The sequence below is a fragment of the Heliangelus exortis genome, chromosome 3, assembly GCF_036169615.1.
Source record: "Heliangelus exortis chromosome 3, bHelExo1.hap1, whole genome shotgun sequence".
In the NCBI taxonomy this organism is placed as follows: Eukaryota; Metazoa; Chordata; class Aves; order Apodiformes; family Trochilidae; genus Heliangelus; species Heliangelus exortis.
In genome coordinates, this window is record NC_092424.1 from 62,208,513 (window position 1) to 62,227,429 (window position 18,917).

An 18,917-nucleotide genomic window follows, 5' to 3' on the forward strand; every position below is an offset into this window, starting at 1 on the left:
AAGAAAATCCAGAATAAGTAAAGCAGATGAGTTTCTACAGGTTGCACAAAGTTTTAAAAAGTATGTAGACATCATATGAAATTTGAACTTCTGGCATTGCTCCAGTTTCTTTATACTACAAAATGTTTATAAAAATGCAATTCTTTTCTGCTTAGTTTTGACAATATACTCAGTAAAGTGTTAAACAAAATTCGACTATTCAACATATGTTTTTAAAAAGTTCTTTATTTTAGCAATTGCTCAGTGTCCATATAAAGGATCAGCTACCACACATTCCACAGAACTGTACTAGCAGATCAAACTGTGAGATTCAACTATATCTTTATTAAAAGATTTATAAAGCAAAGTGTTAAACAACTACAAAAAACCTGTTTGAAATATCAAATTAGGAATAGAAAAGGGCTTTAATAAAAAAGGTATTTTTATATAAAGCACATTCCCAGACTTCTGACAAGTTAGGGTGACACTCAAAAGGGGGAAAGATGTAGCTTGGCACTCATGCCTAGTTATCTTCACTATTTGTACAGGATCTAACTTCAAAAACATCAGCAGTGCCATATCTTTTCCATAATGTGCATCTGTCCACACCAACTTGTCTCATATACCACATCAAACAACAGCCCAGCTTAACAGTTCAGAGCATGATTTAGAAACACAAAATGTGTACTCTTTCCCCAGAACATATAAGTTTGAGCCTACTTTTAAAAATATTAAACCATCTACAAATACATTTAAGTCAAGGTATTTGATACACTGGTTTCTGTACTGATTGTTTTGAAAGCCAAATTTTGTATATCTAGCAAACCTGCTTTGAACTGCATAGCCTACAACAAGTTTAGCGAAAGCTGCATTTTTATTACTGTTCTCATTTAAAAGTTTCAGTTTTTTAATAATATATGACACGTACCAAAAACGTAGCATAGGCATTCCTCCATTATTATGGAAGCAATACAGTATGTTAAAGGTCTTCAATGACAACTAACACATTTTAAAATTATCCATGAAGTGTAAGAAAATATACATTACACTTTTTTTCTTTTTAAAGAAACAGCAGGATACTCAGTATGAAGATAGGCATCAACAAAACTAAACACTTCCACAAGTGAAAAGCTGGCTCATAGACTCTTACATTATTAACACAGCTTTCAAATTCCAGCCGTCTGTTTCCTAGCCTCTGCTTTTCTTTAAAATAATCTGCAAAAAGAAAAAAAGTATATTTGTCACTGCTTTTGTCGCTACAATCCTGGCAGCAATAAGAGATCCAAAAGGCTACCCCAGAACAAAGGTTGACCTAGCCATACAATGTTTCCAAGAGCAGAATCAACATGGGGAGAAGTCTAGGAAAAAGGTTAGAAATAAAGCAAAAGCATATAGGAAAATGCCAGATGAGAAAGAAACATTCACAATCAAGAACTCTTTAAAACAAGTGGCTTATTTTAAAAAGGAATGCTAAGAAATGGCAATAGTGCTCTCAATCTCTCAGCAGATTCCTTGAAGCTCTTATCTTGTTAGGCTTTGACAAAAAGGAAAAAAAAAGAGAGATTTACAAGTATACAGCTACTATGCTCGATTTTTGTTTGTAATGTCTTATTTCTTTCTATATCAAGAGTGCCCAGACCTTTGGAAGGACATTTTTTGGTTTGGCGTTTAAGTTAAAAAATCATCTTCAAAGCCTAAGTGGGACAATTGAAGTGTTAATATTACTAAAATAAAGGCAATTTTTCCTTTCTTCTCATCTTAAAAAAATTAAATGGAGCACAAAACTTTTCAAATAATGTTAAGATTGCACAAGATTCCAACTGTAACATTCACTTGGCTACCCTACACATCCTCTATATATTTCTGTTACTATCGGAATAGAAAGTATCAAACTAAACATTTCAACAGAATAAAATTAAAAAAAAGAAAAACTAAAAAACCAAACAACTGAATATAATAAATAGAAGCCACAGAATCCAAATATCAGATCACGCTTCGTTTTGGTCTTTTAATTTGCCCAGCAATAATAGGTGGTTGAACAGATAAACGGAACAGACTGCGTTCTTTCTCGAAAACTCGGGAAAGCAGACACATCCCAGCGAGTGAGCTTCAGTGTACAGAAGGATTTCAGTCAGACATAGACACTGCTCTAATTCTTTCTAGAGATAAAGTTGCTTAGCACCCTCCTCTTTCCCTTCTTTGCATGTACACAAAACTTACCATGCAGAGGATTCCTCCTTCAGAGCTATTCATACAACAGATTTTGTTGTGCTGAACTACCCATATAGTAATCCACAGTTCAGTCTTTCCCTTAGTTTTCCCCTGCAAGCAGTACCACACAACGCTGCAAGAATTCACTGCAAACATCCTACAGACTAAGTAGTTAAGAACTGAATATGCAAGTTATTTGAACCTCTCTGTGAACTGTTTCTCACTTGTTCCATAAAGCTCCATTTATACCGCTGAATTTAAATCTCCCTTGAATTAGTATTGTCTAAAGTAAAGATTCTCCAACTTTAAAATTTGCTCCTGTTTTCTTCCAAGATAGCACAAGCACTTGTAGACTACCCTGTAGACTTACCCACATGGTGGAAATACAAATTTAAACATGGAATAATCAAGGAAAATAGGGCTATATTCAATAGGGCAAGGAGAGTTAATTTGATTTACTGGAAACAGTGAATTACACCAATAAAACATTAAAGAATATTAAGTTTCTGCAGGGTATGGATTATAAACAAAAACATATCAACACTAATACGGAAAACTTTTGTATATGCTGTCATAACACATTTTCCTTAAAACAAAAAAGAAAACTATTAAAAATGCTTTATTACCTTTGCTGCAGCTATAGTGTGCTCAGGCTTAATAATTTTACTTTTTTTCTCAAAAGCATTGGTCCTGGCTTCTTCTGCTAGCCGATGGAGAAACAGTAAGAAGTTCAAATGCACCTTTAAAAGAGGGAAGAAAATAACCCAAAGGATTCAAATTGTTTCAGCATAGTTTGGTTTTTCAGAGGTTCATTGGTTCAGACAGAGGACTGCATACTAGACTGCTTCCAAATTCCTGAAAAGTGTTCTTAGGAAAACATAGTACCACTTCGTTCAAGTCTTAATAAATTCCCAAAACATTCCTTACTGCAAGACTCTTGTAAATAGAGTTTCAATTTAGTATACTAAATCATAAAAGGGCTCTAAAAATGGTCAAACAACTGATCTAACAGAAATCAAATCTGATTTTTATTAGCAGTTTTTAATTTCAGAGAATAAGGTGCCTTTTTTTTTTTTTTTTTTTTTTTACTTACTAGTAAATGCAGTCAGCTTTCAGTGACTACAATGGCCAAATTTCTAATAAGCAGCATATTCATGCCGGCCTTAGCACCAATGGAAAACAGGTAAGATCAAGGACTTCTGCCCCTTTCCAGTACAAAGATGCATTGACATTAAATTTTCCAGAACAAGAAACTCTACTGTCAACAGGTTCCATCCATTTTTTCCCAGCTCATCACTTAACCATTTTACATTAAAAGAACTGGAAGGGCAGTATTCAGTTCAATACAGAATGCTGCTCTTCTACTACAGAAGCAGCAAAGTTTCAGCAGGCAAGGAACTGCTCCAACTTGGACTAAACTGCCAGCCAAAAGCACCCTTGTGTAATAAAGGGCCTATAATACAAATCTCTAGCATTACACAGACATTATGTGAACTATTTTAATAATCCAACCTGAAATTTGGTAATTGCACTTTTTGTAAATTAAACGTTTAAACAATATTAACTTTGCTACGTACAGTGTACAATAACACTTTGTTACTCAAGAACTCAAAAATACTACTGAAATACACAAAAAGGAATATTGATACAAATTAAAAGATACACTTATTCTACCATAACTGATCTGCAAAATCTAGGAAGATATAGCACGGAAAGTTTAAGTTAAGAGTTTATAGGAAATAATTTGGCAGTAGGTTTGCAATACTGTGAGTCAGTCAGAGGACAGGCATTTCAGTGTTCATACGACAAGCAATTTAAGGATTTTTTTTTAATCTCCTTAATTAAGTGAAGCCAGCATGCAATAGATAAATTTACATAACATTTGGCATCATTTGGAAGCATCTACTACACAAAAAGCAGATGTTCCTGCACATTTATTTAGCAAAATATCAAAGTCAGTTTTAAACTAGTCTTTAGTTACTCACACAGAAATAATCTCTGACAGAATCAAGCAGTAGCGCTAAAATAGTGTTAAACATTAGAATTCTTATTATTAGACTTAACAACATGAAGGTTAGATTTCTGGAAACAACCTGGGGGAGAAGAGGGAGGAGGAACAAAAGCTTCCATACTTGGCAGGTCCTCCTCAAGAAGATTTTTTTACTTAACGGCAAAAGTCTTAATTTCAAAACTGCCTAACACCTCCTCTCAGAATCACTTTACCTTCATTTTCCTATTTTCAAAGTGAGTTGCTGCATGTGGAGATACTTCCCCTGAACTCATAGAGATTTAAAGACATAACTAAAAGTAGAACATTCCACAACAGGGCATATATTTTAACATTCCAGATTATTCAAGGCAACTAAGAAAGGCAGAATGACTGAATACCACAAAGGGGGCAGTTACTGACTATTTCCTAAATGATGTCACTCTTGTTAAAATATACTGTTTTACTATGGATTATTGTCCTTTTGTGTAAATTTGAAAACAGTTTTGAACTACTCTTGAAACCTCCCCCCACACACCGGAATGCTTATTTGCCATAAAAGAAAGGTTGTAAAGTTTGAAGAACATACGTAAAAACTCACAACACTGTTTGCAGAGCAACTTACTCACCCCTGTTCAACAGGACTAATGAATAGTAGGGAAAAGCTTCATAATTTCGTTTTGTGGCCACAACTCCAGAATAATTCTTTAGACTGATATTTGGCCTTCTGTGTAAACTTACTCCTCATTCTATTCCAAGAATGAAGAAAAACCAAATCATTCAATGCAATACTTAAAAGTTTTTTCTGCAATGTAAATACAAACCTCCTCTTCTAGTATATATAAAAAAATATCTGAAATCCTGCTTTTCTTCTGTAATTCCAAGCTCCAACAAAGTGTGCAGCTTTTTCTTCTCAGCCCATTGGAAGAAAAGGAATTTCTGAACTTCAGTACTAAAATCTTTACCTCTTATTTTCAAAAAGGTAAATAATTGAGTTCTAAGAGCACTGGAAAAAACACTATTCCTATCTCTTAACTCAAAGATATCATAGTCTATTAAAAAAAAAAAAAAGCTTATTATGAAATTCTGATGGCATTTGTTAGCTACACTCTTCACAGAGAAATATGTTAAACTTTAGGAAATAGGTTCTGACAAAGCTTCAAATTTCAAAAAGAGACTTGATCAAAAGTTTCTGAAAGGTGAAGAATAAACTCCATTCAGGTATTTAACAAAATAGTCTGAATTCTTATGACTTCCAAACTTAATAGTAATGATCATGTGTGATGACACTAATTTAACAAGGTCAGGAAAAGGAAAATAATCTGCTTATGTCATAATCCAGGTAGGCAGACCGCCTAACCAGACTGGCTAAGTACAGCAGTAGATTCACACATCAAGCCTGGACCATTCAGGGAAATAGCCCAGAAAATGAACTGGGCCAATTCTTATCTTTCTCTGCAGAAGACAGAAGCACTCTCCTCAAAATTTTTATGGCTTTGTCTTGTTAAGACAGGTACTATGGATACAATCTAGTTACTCTTACAAGGATTGTAGGTGAGAATGGTAAAACTTAGAAACATACTTTCAAAACTTGTTGCTTGTCTCACTACAGTACTAAACACACATTATTTTTTTTAATAAAGTAAAACTCCAGCTGTGTAGATCATTCACAGAAATAAAGAGCTAAAGAGTATTTAGGCCTAGCTGAAGAACATGATGGACATTCACCACGCCTGGACTTTTCTGTTTAAAGGTAAAATATAAAAATCCAAGCCTCCTAATATTAATTTGACATCACCAGAAGAAGTAAACAAAGCTTCCACACATTATTAAAACTCATTCTCATCTCATCTTTTCTGTTGGAATGTGCATCTGCACAGCCATATTTTAAGCTAGATCAGATTGTTGCTGTTCATTAGTTTCAGTCAATTAATTGATTGTATTTCCAGCCCACATAACACTAGTGCCAGGGCAAGGAAAAGATGGAAAACACAGACCAAGATTTGGGGGGATGTCCCACTTATCCCTTTTCAGACAGCTACACTACCCTGAAGCAAAATGAACATGACCATCAAAACACACACCATTTGTTATTAACAACTACAAAAAATCTATTAGCATTTGTGTACAGTTGATTAGTTGACTACTACATTCCACTGAGTAACATTTGAGTGGGTCTGAGAATGAGTAGCAGGCGGCCAGGTGCTTAGCCTATAAAATACTCCAAAGATAGCAAAAGCAGTAGGAAGAGATCATATTTTTACGAGACCAATAAAAAAAATATGTACCACTGACATTAAAATGTAACCCCCTTATGTAATAATCATATTTATTATTAAGCTCATATTATTTTAAAATTTTGTGTATTTATATTTAGCTTCATATACCCCGATACCAACCTTCAAGATGCTGCAAGACACTTTTATGCACATATGAAACATGGACTTACAATTCAAGTCAGGGACCATATTTGGATGCAGTATGCATTAACACTCTGAAAATCACATGCATTTGATAAGATGGCATGACAATCATGCAAATTAATCATACTAAGTGACTTCAAAGAATATTTTTAAACACAGATATTACTTTTTTTTTTCTTTTCAATATGGCAGTTACTTTTGAGGTCAGGTTTCCTTGCTGTAGTTGAGTAATTTCTTGGTGAGACAATCTCTTCCTGTACCACAAATCCCTTATTGCAGACCATAAGGAATCCAGCTTTATTTTTATAGGCCGCAGTTTTCTGAAACTTGTTCACTACGGATCTGTTAAGCTTGCACCTTTATGGTGGTTGCTTTTAAACCATGAACAGGATTCAAACACCTTATTCTCCTCATTAAATTGCTAACAAGATCAGTCATTCCTTTTGTTCTGAACAAAGATTACTTAGCCTTCTACAAAAAAAAAATAAATAAATTCAAGATGCTTTAACAGCTTAGCAACTCATTAATCATAATTCAGTTAATTGACTTGTGTATACCCAAACTGCTCTACATAAACAACAACATCTGCATATTACAGCCACATCATCCAAATTCCTGTCTGTCGACATCAAACTCTTCAAACAACAGTGTGTACATGTGGTGACACATTCATGCACCAGCCTGCACCAGCCAGCCTGTCCTTGAATCCCTGCACTCGCTGTCAGAAACCTAAATTGCAGTAGCCACCAGCAAAGCATAAAGCTGCAATCACTACTTATTAGCATTTTATTAGACTAACCAATCGTCTTTCTCTCCACAAACTTTGCCTGCCCTCTGCCTGCAGGTCACTGCAGAAACATCACGACACTCCATTACTTCCCAGTGCTCCGGTGTGCACAACTCATCGGCCCATGCCTTTTAAGCGACAAAACACCTAAGGACTAGGTGTCTCCACTTAAGTTCACCTGCTCCTAGGAACCAGAAAAGCTGCAGCTGCCCGACACGGCCAAAAGCACAACCACTCCCGGCCCAGCACTACGACTCCCTGGGGCAGCATCACAGTGCTAGGGGATCCAGCCCTTGAGCTCACCCTGCTGCCCGAGCGGCTGGGGACCGCAGGCCGGCTGCTCGGAGCAGGCGCTGCCCCCCTCCTGTGCCCGGAGGAAGCAAGCTGGAGAGACTGCCGGGCCCAGGGCTGAGGGGCGAAGCGGCCCCGCTCCCAAAGCCAGGCCTCACACTCGGCGCCCGCCCCTCTCCTTCCTCACCAGCAGGTCGGCGTTAGCCGCCAGGCGTAGCTCAGGCTTGTGCTTCTTTATGATTTTCCGCAAAGTGCTGCGGGGCGCCGTGCGCTTCATCGTCCTTCTCGTTCTCCTCCCGCTGGGGCCACCGCCGCTGACACCGCGAAGGGGCCCAACCGCTCCCCGCCGTTCGAATCCGCCGCCTCTGGCGCAGGCGCGCGCCCGCCGTGACGCACTTCCCAACGGCTGGGGCCGCCGGTACCGCCCCCGAGGAGACCCGAGCGGTGTCAGGAACCGCCCCCTCCCTTACTCCCAAGTCCGTCCCTTCCCCACCCAGCGCTCCGCCCGGCCCGGCCCGTCCGTACCTCGGCTGGCGGCTGCGTGAGGGCGTTTCCATGGAAACCGCGCGGTATCGCGGCTGCTAAGGGAGGAACCGAAGGAGACGCATACGGCGGCTCTGTCCCCCGCGGCCGAGCCTCAGCGGAGGGCGCCGAGAGAGAAGGGGGCGCAGTCCGAGCCGCCCTTACCCGGGCACCGTAGGCAGCGGCTGCCCCGAGCCCCCTCGGGCGCGCTGGGCTTGGCCCTCGTCCCCCCGCCGCTGCCGGCAGGCGGAGGCTGTCACCTCCCAGCTGTTGCCGGTTCCAAAGCGACAGTCCCGTGGTGGAGGTGGCGGAGATGGGGTGAGGGAGCTCCGCGCCCTGGGGCTGAGCCGATAAACGCGCCCCAGATGGGCGCTCCGGCCGTAGCTTCCCGAGTAGCTACGGGTCACACCGCTTCCTTGTGAGCGACCTGAGGCTGTGCTTTAGCCCTGGCTTTAACGAGTTACCCAGACCTCCACCCAGGCCTTTTTTTTGGGGGGGGGTTAACAAGAAAGAACATGGACGTGGCAGTCTCTGGAGTGCCTTAGCCCAGCCTTAGGCCTGGCCACTGCCACCTGCGGCGCCTTCCCGGGCCGGAGGGGACGAAGGTGGCACCGGTCAGAGGCAGCGGCGCGGCGCTGCTTAAAGAAGACCCGTGGTGTTTAAATTGCCAATCGTCTCCCAGATGCGATAGAATTTATTCGCTGCAGAAGTTGGGGGAACTGTGCAGCACACTTATCTCTCCTTCATTGCCTTGTGTGACCCCGCTGGGAGGTGAGACATCAAATGGCCTCGCCTGGGTTGACTGCGGGACCAGGAGCTTCGTTAGCAGCATAAATCTACACTAAAATGAGCCCAGAGTGATATAGTTACGTTCTGCACACAAATCAGGATAAAAAAATCCATTAGTGCAAGCATGGCGTTGACATAATGGTACACAGAAACACACACTCCTTCTGAAATCTGCCACTACTTTAAAAGTGTCATCCTTTCTCTAGCATCCCTCCCTACACTTCTATTTTGGCTGACGGATGCTGCTGACTGAAATACAGGTTTCCCCACAGAGGGGCCCCTGTAGCTTGGCATTCTCAGTGTATTTGGACTGTGTGTACTTAGTTGGAGAAGGGGTCAGGATTTCATACTGAGGTATGGAGTTTTTCAGCATATTTATTAGTTTTTTGTTTTCTTTGGCCTATGGAATGTTTGCAAATTTGAATGTTAAACCCATAAACTGTCTTAATATATTCAAAGTTATCGGCACCCAGATATGAATTAGTTTTACTGAAGTATGTTATAAAAAATCTGTATGATTTGGTATTTTGCAATATTTGGTATATTTGGTTAATTTTGCAATACGCACAAAATGTAGTCTAATAGACGTATAATATCTGACAACAAGAGAGAATTTAAGATTTGCCAGCTCTTCATACTGTCAGATATTTGAAAATCATGCTTTGTTCTTTCAGCTTTGACTGTCACTTGCCATTAATCGTCAACAGCGACGCAGATCTTAAAATCAGGATCTTAACTTTTTTACTGTGAATGAATAAGCACACTAAAACATAGGGTTGTTTTTTTTTCCTGCAGATTAATAATGATCACAGTTAGTGGCTCAGCAGCACTGCTAGAAGTAAACATTTGGTTTTTTTCAGTTAAACTAAATGGCTATGACTCAGGAGCCACATAGGGTCATATACTGTAGTGCTCATAATATACACATAGAAACTTGCGTTGAGATCAGCAATAATTCAGCATGTCAACAGATTCAAATCTACAGCTGGGATAAATCAGTAGCTCCACTGGACCTTACTTGAGCTGAGAATTAGGCCTTGCAGTCTCACACTGTCTGTGGGAAGCTGGGATGGACAAGCATTTTACAGACTGTATGAGCTGTAAAAGTACCTCCACTATCGGTCTAAAACTATTAAATTACACCACACAAGTTTAAAACTGTGCAGTGACCTGCATAAAATGACAGATACTGAGACTCAAGACTAGTAACTGTATCTTTACTCATGTGCTTGCTATGTAGACAATGAGAAATGAAATCTATTAAAATCTGATACTAGTAGACTTTTTTGGTTCTGATAGTTTTATATTTTTAGTGGACTGCTCTTTGGTTTTAGCTACAGAAAAGCACACTTTAAAGTACTGTCTCAAATCTGCTTATTTACCAGATAACCTATTTTCTTATGTTTTGAGAAATTTATTACATTAATTACTGCAAGCAATTGATAACAGAAGTCCAGTGTAAAAATGTTAAATTATATGTTCTGATTTACTGAACGAACATAAACCTCTCTAGGCAATTTTTTTCCACTGAATAACTATTTTAATATCTATGTCAGTAACTATTTCTATAAATATGGTTTTTGAATAATGGAATTTTAATACAGGAATATTATAGAACAAGTAAAATAATATTATTGTACATTATGAATTGCAATGGAAAAAAATTGTCTAGCAAGTTAACTAAACAACTAAATTTCATAAAAATCACAACTGTTTAAATTGGTTTATTTGTATTAACACATGGATTAATGAATGCATTACAGTGAGTCATAGGAAACTGCAAACTGACATCATGTGTCTGATTCTAAACGATTGTTCTTTTTTTCTAATAGAATTTGTAATGTACTGTCATAATGCTATTACGAAATATTTAAATAGCTATAAGAATAATGTATGCAAAATGTATTTTTTATGAAATCTTAAACGTTGAAATTCTTAATTTGACATGCTCATACAGATTTATAGAAAAGGTAATTCTGTGCCTTACAGGCTCATTTTCATGTTTTGTCTGTTCAAAAGCTGCGGGAGTTTCACACTGATTTTCTACAAGCAGTTACCTTATTTTCAAATAGTACTTCCAGAATTTTATATTTTTTGCTTTTTTTAACTACTGCAGCTTTAAGCATACAATAGTTAATTTTGTGAACTGGCTGTGTTTTATAGCTTCAGCTGCAGTACAGTTTCTTCCCAGTTTTCCAGAAATACTGAACTGCGGTTGAGAACTAAATACAGCATCTAGTACCGATGATAAGAGCAAGGGAAATTCAGTAATTAAAATGCCACCATCCAGGTCTGACTTCTTCAAGAAAACGTAGAACTTTAGCAGTGGTTTTTGAATAAAGGCAATTTCCGTGGCCTTATTTTGTGACATTTTCTTCCAGGCTATGTGTGTTTCTTGAAAACAGTTCTATACATTTCAGTGACTAAAAAGAGACCAAGCTTGGGGCCATCACTACTGAACTGCAAACCAGCAAACAAAACTTCACCATTTCTGTAAGGAAAGAGATGAGTTACAGACTAATTTATTCACTCCTATAATATCCTGTAAGTTGAAACAAGGGTAACATTTGGAAATTAAAATGAAAAGCAGTGTTTTGTTTCTGACCCAAAATTTTTTTAAGCCTATCCTCACTTGCTAAACTGACTCTCCCAGACTGTCCTTTATAACTATTAGTTTAATTATTTTGTTCTGGATTTTGACATTATCTTCAGTCAGACTCTTCATCAGTTCTTCATCAGTTCATAAATTTAGAGTCAACCCATCCAAAGAATGCTGAAGACAATTTTAAATGTGTGATATCTTAAAATTAACTATCACATTTTATAGATTCTTGCTAAGCCAAAGGTCAGTTTTCTCAGATAGAGACTGCTAAATATTTTCTGGTGCTTAATCCAGTTTCAGTGGTTGATGAAAGACTTTGAAGCCTATCCTGGATATAAATGTCAAAGCCTAAAATCTTTTGATGTTTTCTTCAATGATGAAAAGATACCTCTAAAACAGAACATAACAATCCAGCAAAAGTAAACTCTTGTATAATGTAGCTGATAGGCTTGATCATTGTGGCTGGAGTACACAGACTGATTCTCCTGTTACATCTGCATATTCTTTCTGTTGTCTATAGGATAATTCAGGTGTGGTTGAATACTTCTGTAGAGAAATAAGAAGAGAGAGAATACAAGGAAGCAAACAGTATGCTTTCCTCTCTTCCGTGGAACTTGGGCAAATGTCTTTCAGGAAAAAGAAAGTGCAAATGGAAATTACAACAAGAAACTTTTCTCACCTTGCTGTTACTATTAATATAATGGCAACAGGGTAGTTGAAACAGTAAATACTGGAAGCCCAAAAATATCTCTGGCTTTCACATTTTCATTAATAAAGAAATTTTTAAAACAAATTAGTATTTTTTTTTAGCCCTATTTCTATCTGTGTTCAGGTCCAGTGCTGAAAAATAAGAAAGACAAAACACCATAAATTATATTTGAAATTCAGAAAATTTGCTGATTTTAGGGCTTACAATTTAAGCTTCAGTTTTGCTTTTCAGGATATTCTGCATATCAGCTCTCTGTGTATCAGGCTGTGAGCAGGCTGCCTAAAGTGAGTTGATTTCCTCAGGCCAGACACCGTCTGCCTGTTCTAATTGTTGGAATTTCATTCAGAAAAAAGTAAAAGCATATAAATCACAGCTCAGCAGTCACTCTTACCTTCAAGGATATTCCTCATGCACTTGACATGATATCAACTAAAAGTGTGTTGGTTTCACTGCTCTTGAAGCAATTCAATGCAGTCTCACATTCATATGTAATCCCAAAACTTTATTTACTCTGTAAAAGAAATCTGGTTTTTTTACATGTTTCAAAAAAAAAATCCACAAATATGAATAAATAACACAAAAAATAATTACTTCAGATATCCACTTTATCTGCATTGATGTAACTTTTCACATTATTTTTTAGATTTTGACATTACTTGCATTTTGCTCACATGTCTTCTACAGCCATTTAATGTCAGTCATGTTTCCTCCCTTAAGCTGCAGAATGAACAGTGTTATCCTTTGCAGATATTATGCTCTCCACGACTGCCTACAACCCAGAAGGAACTTCCAGCAGCTCTACTCTGGTCAGCTAATCCAGACCTGCCAAAAAGACCACTTTCTCTGAAAAACTTTCAAAAACCTAAACAAGATTCTGAAAAACACCTGTTGTCCACCTTCCAGAAAGATATTTTATGCAAATGCATTACAGAGAAGAAGGGAGAATGCAAAACTTAATCACATTCCCTAGCATCTTACTTTACTGAAATTGGTCTAATTAGCATAATAAATTGTAATAGTAATGGAGTCAACAGAGAACTAAAACACAGATTAATAGATGGGTACATATTACAGCCACTTTTTAATTATATTTATCAAGGGGAGTAGATCAGAGGTTTTGACTGTAAGAAGGCTAAGTCTGATGATTTTTCTTCACTTTAACTTTCACATGCAGGGTAGCAATACTTTTTAGCCCCATTACAAGAGACATTAGCTGTCACCTGCCACAGGGACCATGTTTTCCCCATGGAATTTTTCCTCAGTCAGAAAGAAACCCCTAGAACTCTGATATGCATTATTATTTTCCCACTTCTTTTTTATTCTCTTCAGGTTATGTCAGCTCTGAAGGGCTAAATGATGTGCTACAAAATGGCTTGCTTAGCTGTGCATCTTTCCACTAGTTTTCTGGCTGTGGCTGCAGAGGAAAATTATCCCAATTTGAGGCGTCAGCTCCTGCAACAAAAAAATTAGCTGGTGTTTCTGATTGTCACTAATCCTCAGCTCTCCTGAAGTATCAGAGGAAGTGGTCATGAGACCACTGGAAATGAAAAATCCCCACTTCTTGCCTAGCACTGCCTGCATGCCTTGTGAATGTTCTAAAGCAAAGGAACAAGGACTATGTGTGCATATTTGTTAAAATTAAAGTAAATTAAGCAACTGATCAAATGTATAGCTCAGGACAAAAACATAAATAATGTTTGTTTGTTTGTGTTTTTTCTTATTAATAAGTAGTCAATGATAAGCAGGGGGATGCCTGCTTGCCAGCTGCTTTGCCCTGATGCCCCCAGTGATGGATTACAGCAAACAGAATTCAAAGAGACCCATTAAAGTGGCAGACAGACAGGACATTATTGTTATATGTGAACATGGTAGAAAAGAGAATGGCAGGTAAAGTGGAGCAAGTACTTAAATTCTGACTTTCTAGTATGTAGAAAACACCTATAACACAACAGGATTGATCTCTGGTGCACAAAGTTGGCATGTATTCTGCAGTCAAGAAGGCAGGAAAGGGAAAAGGAATTTTCATTAATGTTTTTACTGTCATAGCCAATAAGAAGTTTAAAAAGAGCATTTTGGGTAAAATACAAATAACAAACTGTAATAAGAACACATTTTTTCAATGCAGATTTTTAGAAGCAAAGAGCCTTTGCTAACTGCCAAAAGGAACAGGCAGTCACCTGAGAATGAAGTAATATAATTTATGCCTAAAAGTTTTCCACAAATGGTCCCTCAGTGATCCACTTTCTTTATGAAGCAGACATAAAATCATTGGTTTTCAAAATCATATTAAGAAATTAATGATCTAATACAAGCTATCAAGACTGCGATGCATAGCATTAAACTATTTGTCTGGGGAAAAAAAAGGGCTTGAAAATTTTAATGTGAGTTCTGTATTGGTAAAGAATAAATGCTCCAAGGAACATCAGAATTACTCTATATTTTCTGTCATTACAGAAACACTTGCATTCCTTTTGAGTGCACAGAAATCTTCCTGAATGTGATTCTATGTCGTGCTTTTTTCAAATATGAAAACAACTTTTTTTAACAACAGTGATAAGATATAAAACCTTCTGAAACTATTCCAACTTATTTCTATTGAAAATAAGTAGCTTTCTGAAGGCACCTAAATAAAAAAAGATGTCTTTAAAAATTGCTGCTGCTGTAGCATAGATGAAGGAAAAATACTTCTTCAGAGAATATAGTGATGTATAGGAATGACTAAATCTTTTCCCTTTCAGCTAGTTGAATGCAAATTTTATCCTCAGGAATGTAGGTTTGGGGGGTTTTTTATATCTTGCTCTGTAGTGTATAGAAAGAGGCTTCAAACATTAGTTACCTGTTGAACTAAATACTCTTTTGTTACTTAGAATAATTTTTCCTTCTCAGGACAATAATATTTGCAGTTTCAAATTTGATTAAATGAAAGTGGTAGTTTACAAAGTGAAAGACACTGCATATACTTTTTTGAATGGAAAACAACACCAGTAAGTCTTGGTTAAATAAATTTAACTTTGACCACAATGTTGTATATAAACAACCGCTGGTACAATCTCTTTCTTTTCCTACAGAACAAACACACTTTCTTCAAACAGTGCTCAAAACAAAGAGGCAAAGGGTGTAACTCTTCAGGTTAATAAAACTAAAAGACAGCAGCTGTAGCTGCAGCTTTGCACAGAGGCGAGATGCTGCTCTCTGCTGTAAGAAACTGAATGGGAGCCTTAACATAAGAATTGCCATATTGCCTGTGGAGGAGAGAAGCCACGGAGAGTTTTCTTTTTCTACCCTGAGCTGCTGTGTCTGTCATTAAAACAGAAATGTACTTGAAAGCACAGAAGCTACTAGAACTGCTCTAATAAATGGGGGTGCCATACTGTTTTTCCGGACTCAGTGAAACTGTCTACCTGGGCTTATGTACTGTAACTTAGCTACCACAGAGCTAAGAAAAAGGTCTACTTTAAGCTTAAAGTCACACCTCTTGCTGCAGCACAACCACAATTGCAACAAAACTAACACTGTAAAAACAGAGAGCAAATCATAACAGAAATTCAGGATTTTTTTGAAAGAGTGTACTTTAATGTGAGTTGGCACTCTTGCAAAACAAGTCAGCTTTAAGGTGTCTCTCCTTTATCCCAGGTATTGCAGATATACATTTTGTATTTAGAGTGCCTAGCTCGAATATTAGCAAAGGTTAATTTTGGTTTTTTCAGTGTACAGCGATGTTCTTTGTGTTACATAAATTTCCTGTGGTATTTTCTAAGTGCTCTTGTGTGGGTATGGCCCGTGGCTCCTTATTATCACCAGTGATAGACCAGCTTCCAGATGTGGTTTGGAACAGTTCCCATGGAGCAGGGCAATAGCCTCAAACTGCTGCCAGTTACCATCCTGACTGTTGGGCACTTTGCCCCTGTACAAACCCACTACTCAATTTTGCTATTAAACAACACAGAGGGAAAGATAAAATTGCTGCTCAGAGGCAGGTCATTGCTTAAAAAGGTGGCAGATAGGTACTTTTCCAGATTACTATTATTATTATTTATTTGGAAAATGGTGATAAAGTGGTATTGGATGCTGCCCTGCCTTGTAGAATAAATAAAAATATGCTTATACCTGACATCAGAACTTTTTTCTTCCTAGCATGTTTTTCAAACTGGTCTAAAGATATGTACCCTCTTGGAAGTTGAGTTTGCATCTCTTCAACATTTTTACCACTCTTATCTGATGATGGAAGGCTATCACTAGGTCTGCTCTTATGTGAGAAGAGTCCTGGAAGAGAGACATCAAGAGAAAGATCAAAAATACAAGCATGTACTAGAATATGGGGACCTGGGTCTGGGCACAGTTATTTTGTGAGAAGGTTCCAGTGTAAATGGTGTTTAGTGGAAGGCCCATACTTATTGCTACAATCAGTTCTTTTTCAGTGCTCCAAGTAAGTGGAATAGCTGTAAACCTCGCTTAACTCTCCAATTAAGCTGAATTTATGACATCTTTACAATACCAATGCAGAACAAAGCATCTGGAGACAAGTAATTCTGATCCTAACAATCCCTTTTTAGGCTTTATTTGGCATTCCTTAGTCAGGCAAAAGTTTGCCAGTTTGTCTAAGATTAAATTTAGAGGCCTCTGAGAGGCCTCTGAAGATTAAACAAAATTATACCATAGAACACATGTTCATAAATGCACAGACTTTAAATGTCTCTTTGTAACATTATATTTTGAGCAGATTACTCCAATTTGGGTGCCCTGTGAACTCAGAACTCTCACTGATTTCAATAATTACCAGGATTGCACTTTAATTACTTTTGCTTGTTACATATTTTTTTACAATAAGTAAATTGATTTTTATTTCCAAAATAAATTTAACAATTGCCTTCTTCCACAATTCTTACACTTGTGAATTCTATGAGTGGATGACACACCTTCACTTGCCTTTAGCTACAAGGGTGGTGAAATTTGGTCCTGAAATAGTTGCTTGTATGAAGAAGCCACAGGCACCAGTATCTTGATGTACAGTTCACAGCCTTACTGCTTTTCTTTGTGATTTGAAGTCATCATCAATACTTTGATTTTTTTAAATTCTTTTTCCTGTCTGCTCTTTATTTGTGAGTCACTTGCCTTTAGTAGACCCAAACAGGGTAATCAGAACAAGACTCTACTTTTTGATCTCATAGGCTATATCTGTATCTACAGGTATAGTGTTGGCATAGTTTTGGGCCTGAGAACAACAGGCATACTACACCTCAGGTATCTTTAGCTAAATTATCATCTCCCTAAACACAGGGTGATCTAATCAAGCCTCATTATTTGGGACAAATCCTGCCAGACACCATCCTCTGGGCTGTGTCCAGGAGTTGGTTGGAAAATGCTTTTTGGTTCAGGCCAGAGCTGTGCCTGCTGCTCCTGTGCTATGAACAGAGTAGTTACTACTACTGCATGCCAGACTTTGTGCCTCTCCCTTCTCTGGTTTAGCATACTGTACCTGTTGCCATGGAAAAGTGAAGTAATGACTGCAGAATATGTCTCAGTGGGGCTGAATGTTGAGAGTCCTAAAGAAAAAGCCACATACAAAATTCAACAAGCTCAGTAGTGAGTCTGTGTCTGCATTCTATTTTTGTGCTCCAATTAGCCAGGACCAGGGTCCAGAACATGGAGACATGTGCTTGGAGACTGTCCTTACCACTGACCTACAAGATCAGCTGATTTTTTAATTTCTAACCCTGAATCATGCTTTATTTGCTGTAGTATTTCAGCAGGCAGAATGGGAAGCAGATGTCTCTGCATGTCCACAGCCTGGTGGCTGGGGCATGGTTCTGGGCAGTAGGGAATGCAGTCTTCAGCCCTAGAATTTAAGGAAGAAATGGACTGAGAATCCTTCTCCCAAGATAAACATACTCACCACAAAGGCATCATGTGGAAGAGAAGTAGAAAGTACCAGGTGGCAATGGAGGATACAGCCTGGCCCACAGGTACTGACTGCCCTGTATTTCAGCCATTGCAAACAATTTTTTTGTTTGTTCGTTGTTTCATTTAGACAGTATCATTTGCTGAACTAAATGGTTCAGAATTATGCTGCCTGACACTCAAAGAGTTGCTTGATTTCAAGGGACAAGCATAAGATAAGAAATCTATTAAATATTCTATGAAAGTTTCATTTCAAAATTTGACTTAACTTACTCCAGTGGGAAAAGCAATGCAATAGCACAACAACAAAATTAAACCTGCAAGTAAAAGGCTACAGGTCTGATCATAAATTAATGGGAAAATGTGCTATGTGTACTTGTATAGCTACACAAATGAACAAACTGAATTCTCTTAGCAGCAGCATCTGAATCCAGAGCTTTGTTTAGATTGTGTGCTTCTCGAAACACTTTTCCATACATATATGAAACAGAATTTAGAGACATATATATATATATTATATGCATATAAAACAGACTTCTGCATTCTGGGCCCATGAATACCTACCTACCTAGGTATAAGATTTGGTTTGCAGGTTAGGTCTCGAGAAAGATTTGATTCCAGAGTTCTAACATTTCTCAGATAGCTTATAGTCTTCAGTATGTAGGACTTCTGTATTATCCATAGAAAAAATCTGATATAAATTGCTATATCCCTAACTA

General features: G+C 37.9%; 1 protein-coding gene and 1 long non-coding RNA gene across 2 annotated transcripts; both read right to left on the reverse strand.

Moving 5' to 3' along the window:
- Positions 1 to 207: 207 nt before the first annotated feature.
- Positions 208 to 8,105, reverse strand: CENPW (centromere protein W). The gene is made up of 3 exons (XM_071741002.1): positions 7,866 to 8,105; positions 2,817 to 2,930; positions 208 to 1,194 (listed from the first exon to the last, which is right to left on the reverse strand). The coding sequence occupies exons 1-3, from the start codon at positions 7,953 to 7,955 to the stop codon at positions 1,168 to 1,170; spliced, it is 231 nt and encodes a 76-aa protein (XP_071597103.1). The 5' UTR covers positions 7,956 to 8,105; the 3' UTR covers positions 208 to 1,167.
- A 3,401-nt stretch (positions 8,106 to 11,506) lies between these two features.
- LOC139794820 (uncharacterized) lies at positions 11,507 to 18,712 on the reverse strand. The gene is made up of 3 exons (XR_011725277.1): positions 16,507 to 18,712; positions 12,692 to 12,811; positions 11,507 to 12,137 (listed from the first exon to the last, which is right to left on the reverse strand). It is a non-coding gene; the product is annotated as an uncharacterized lncRNA (long non-coding RNA).
- Between the last annotated feature and the right edge of the window lie 205 nt (positions 18,713 to 18,917).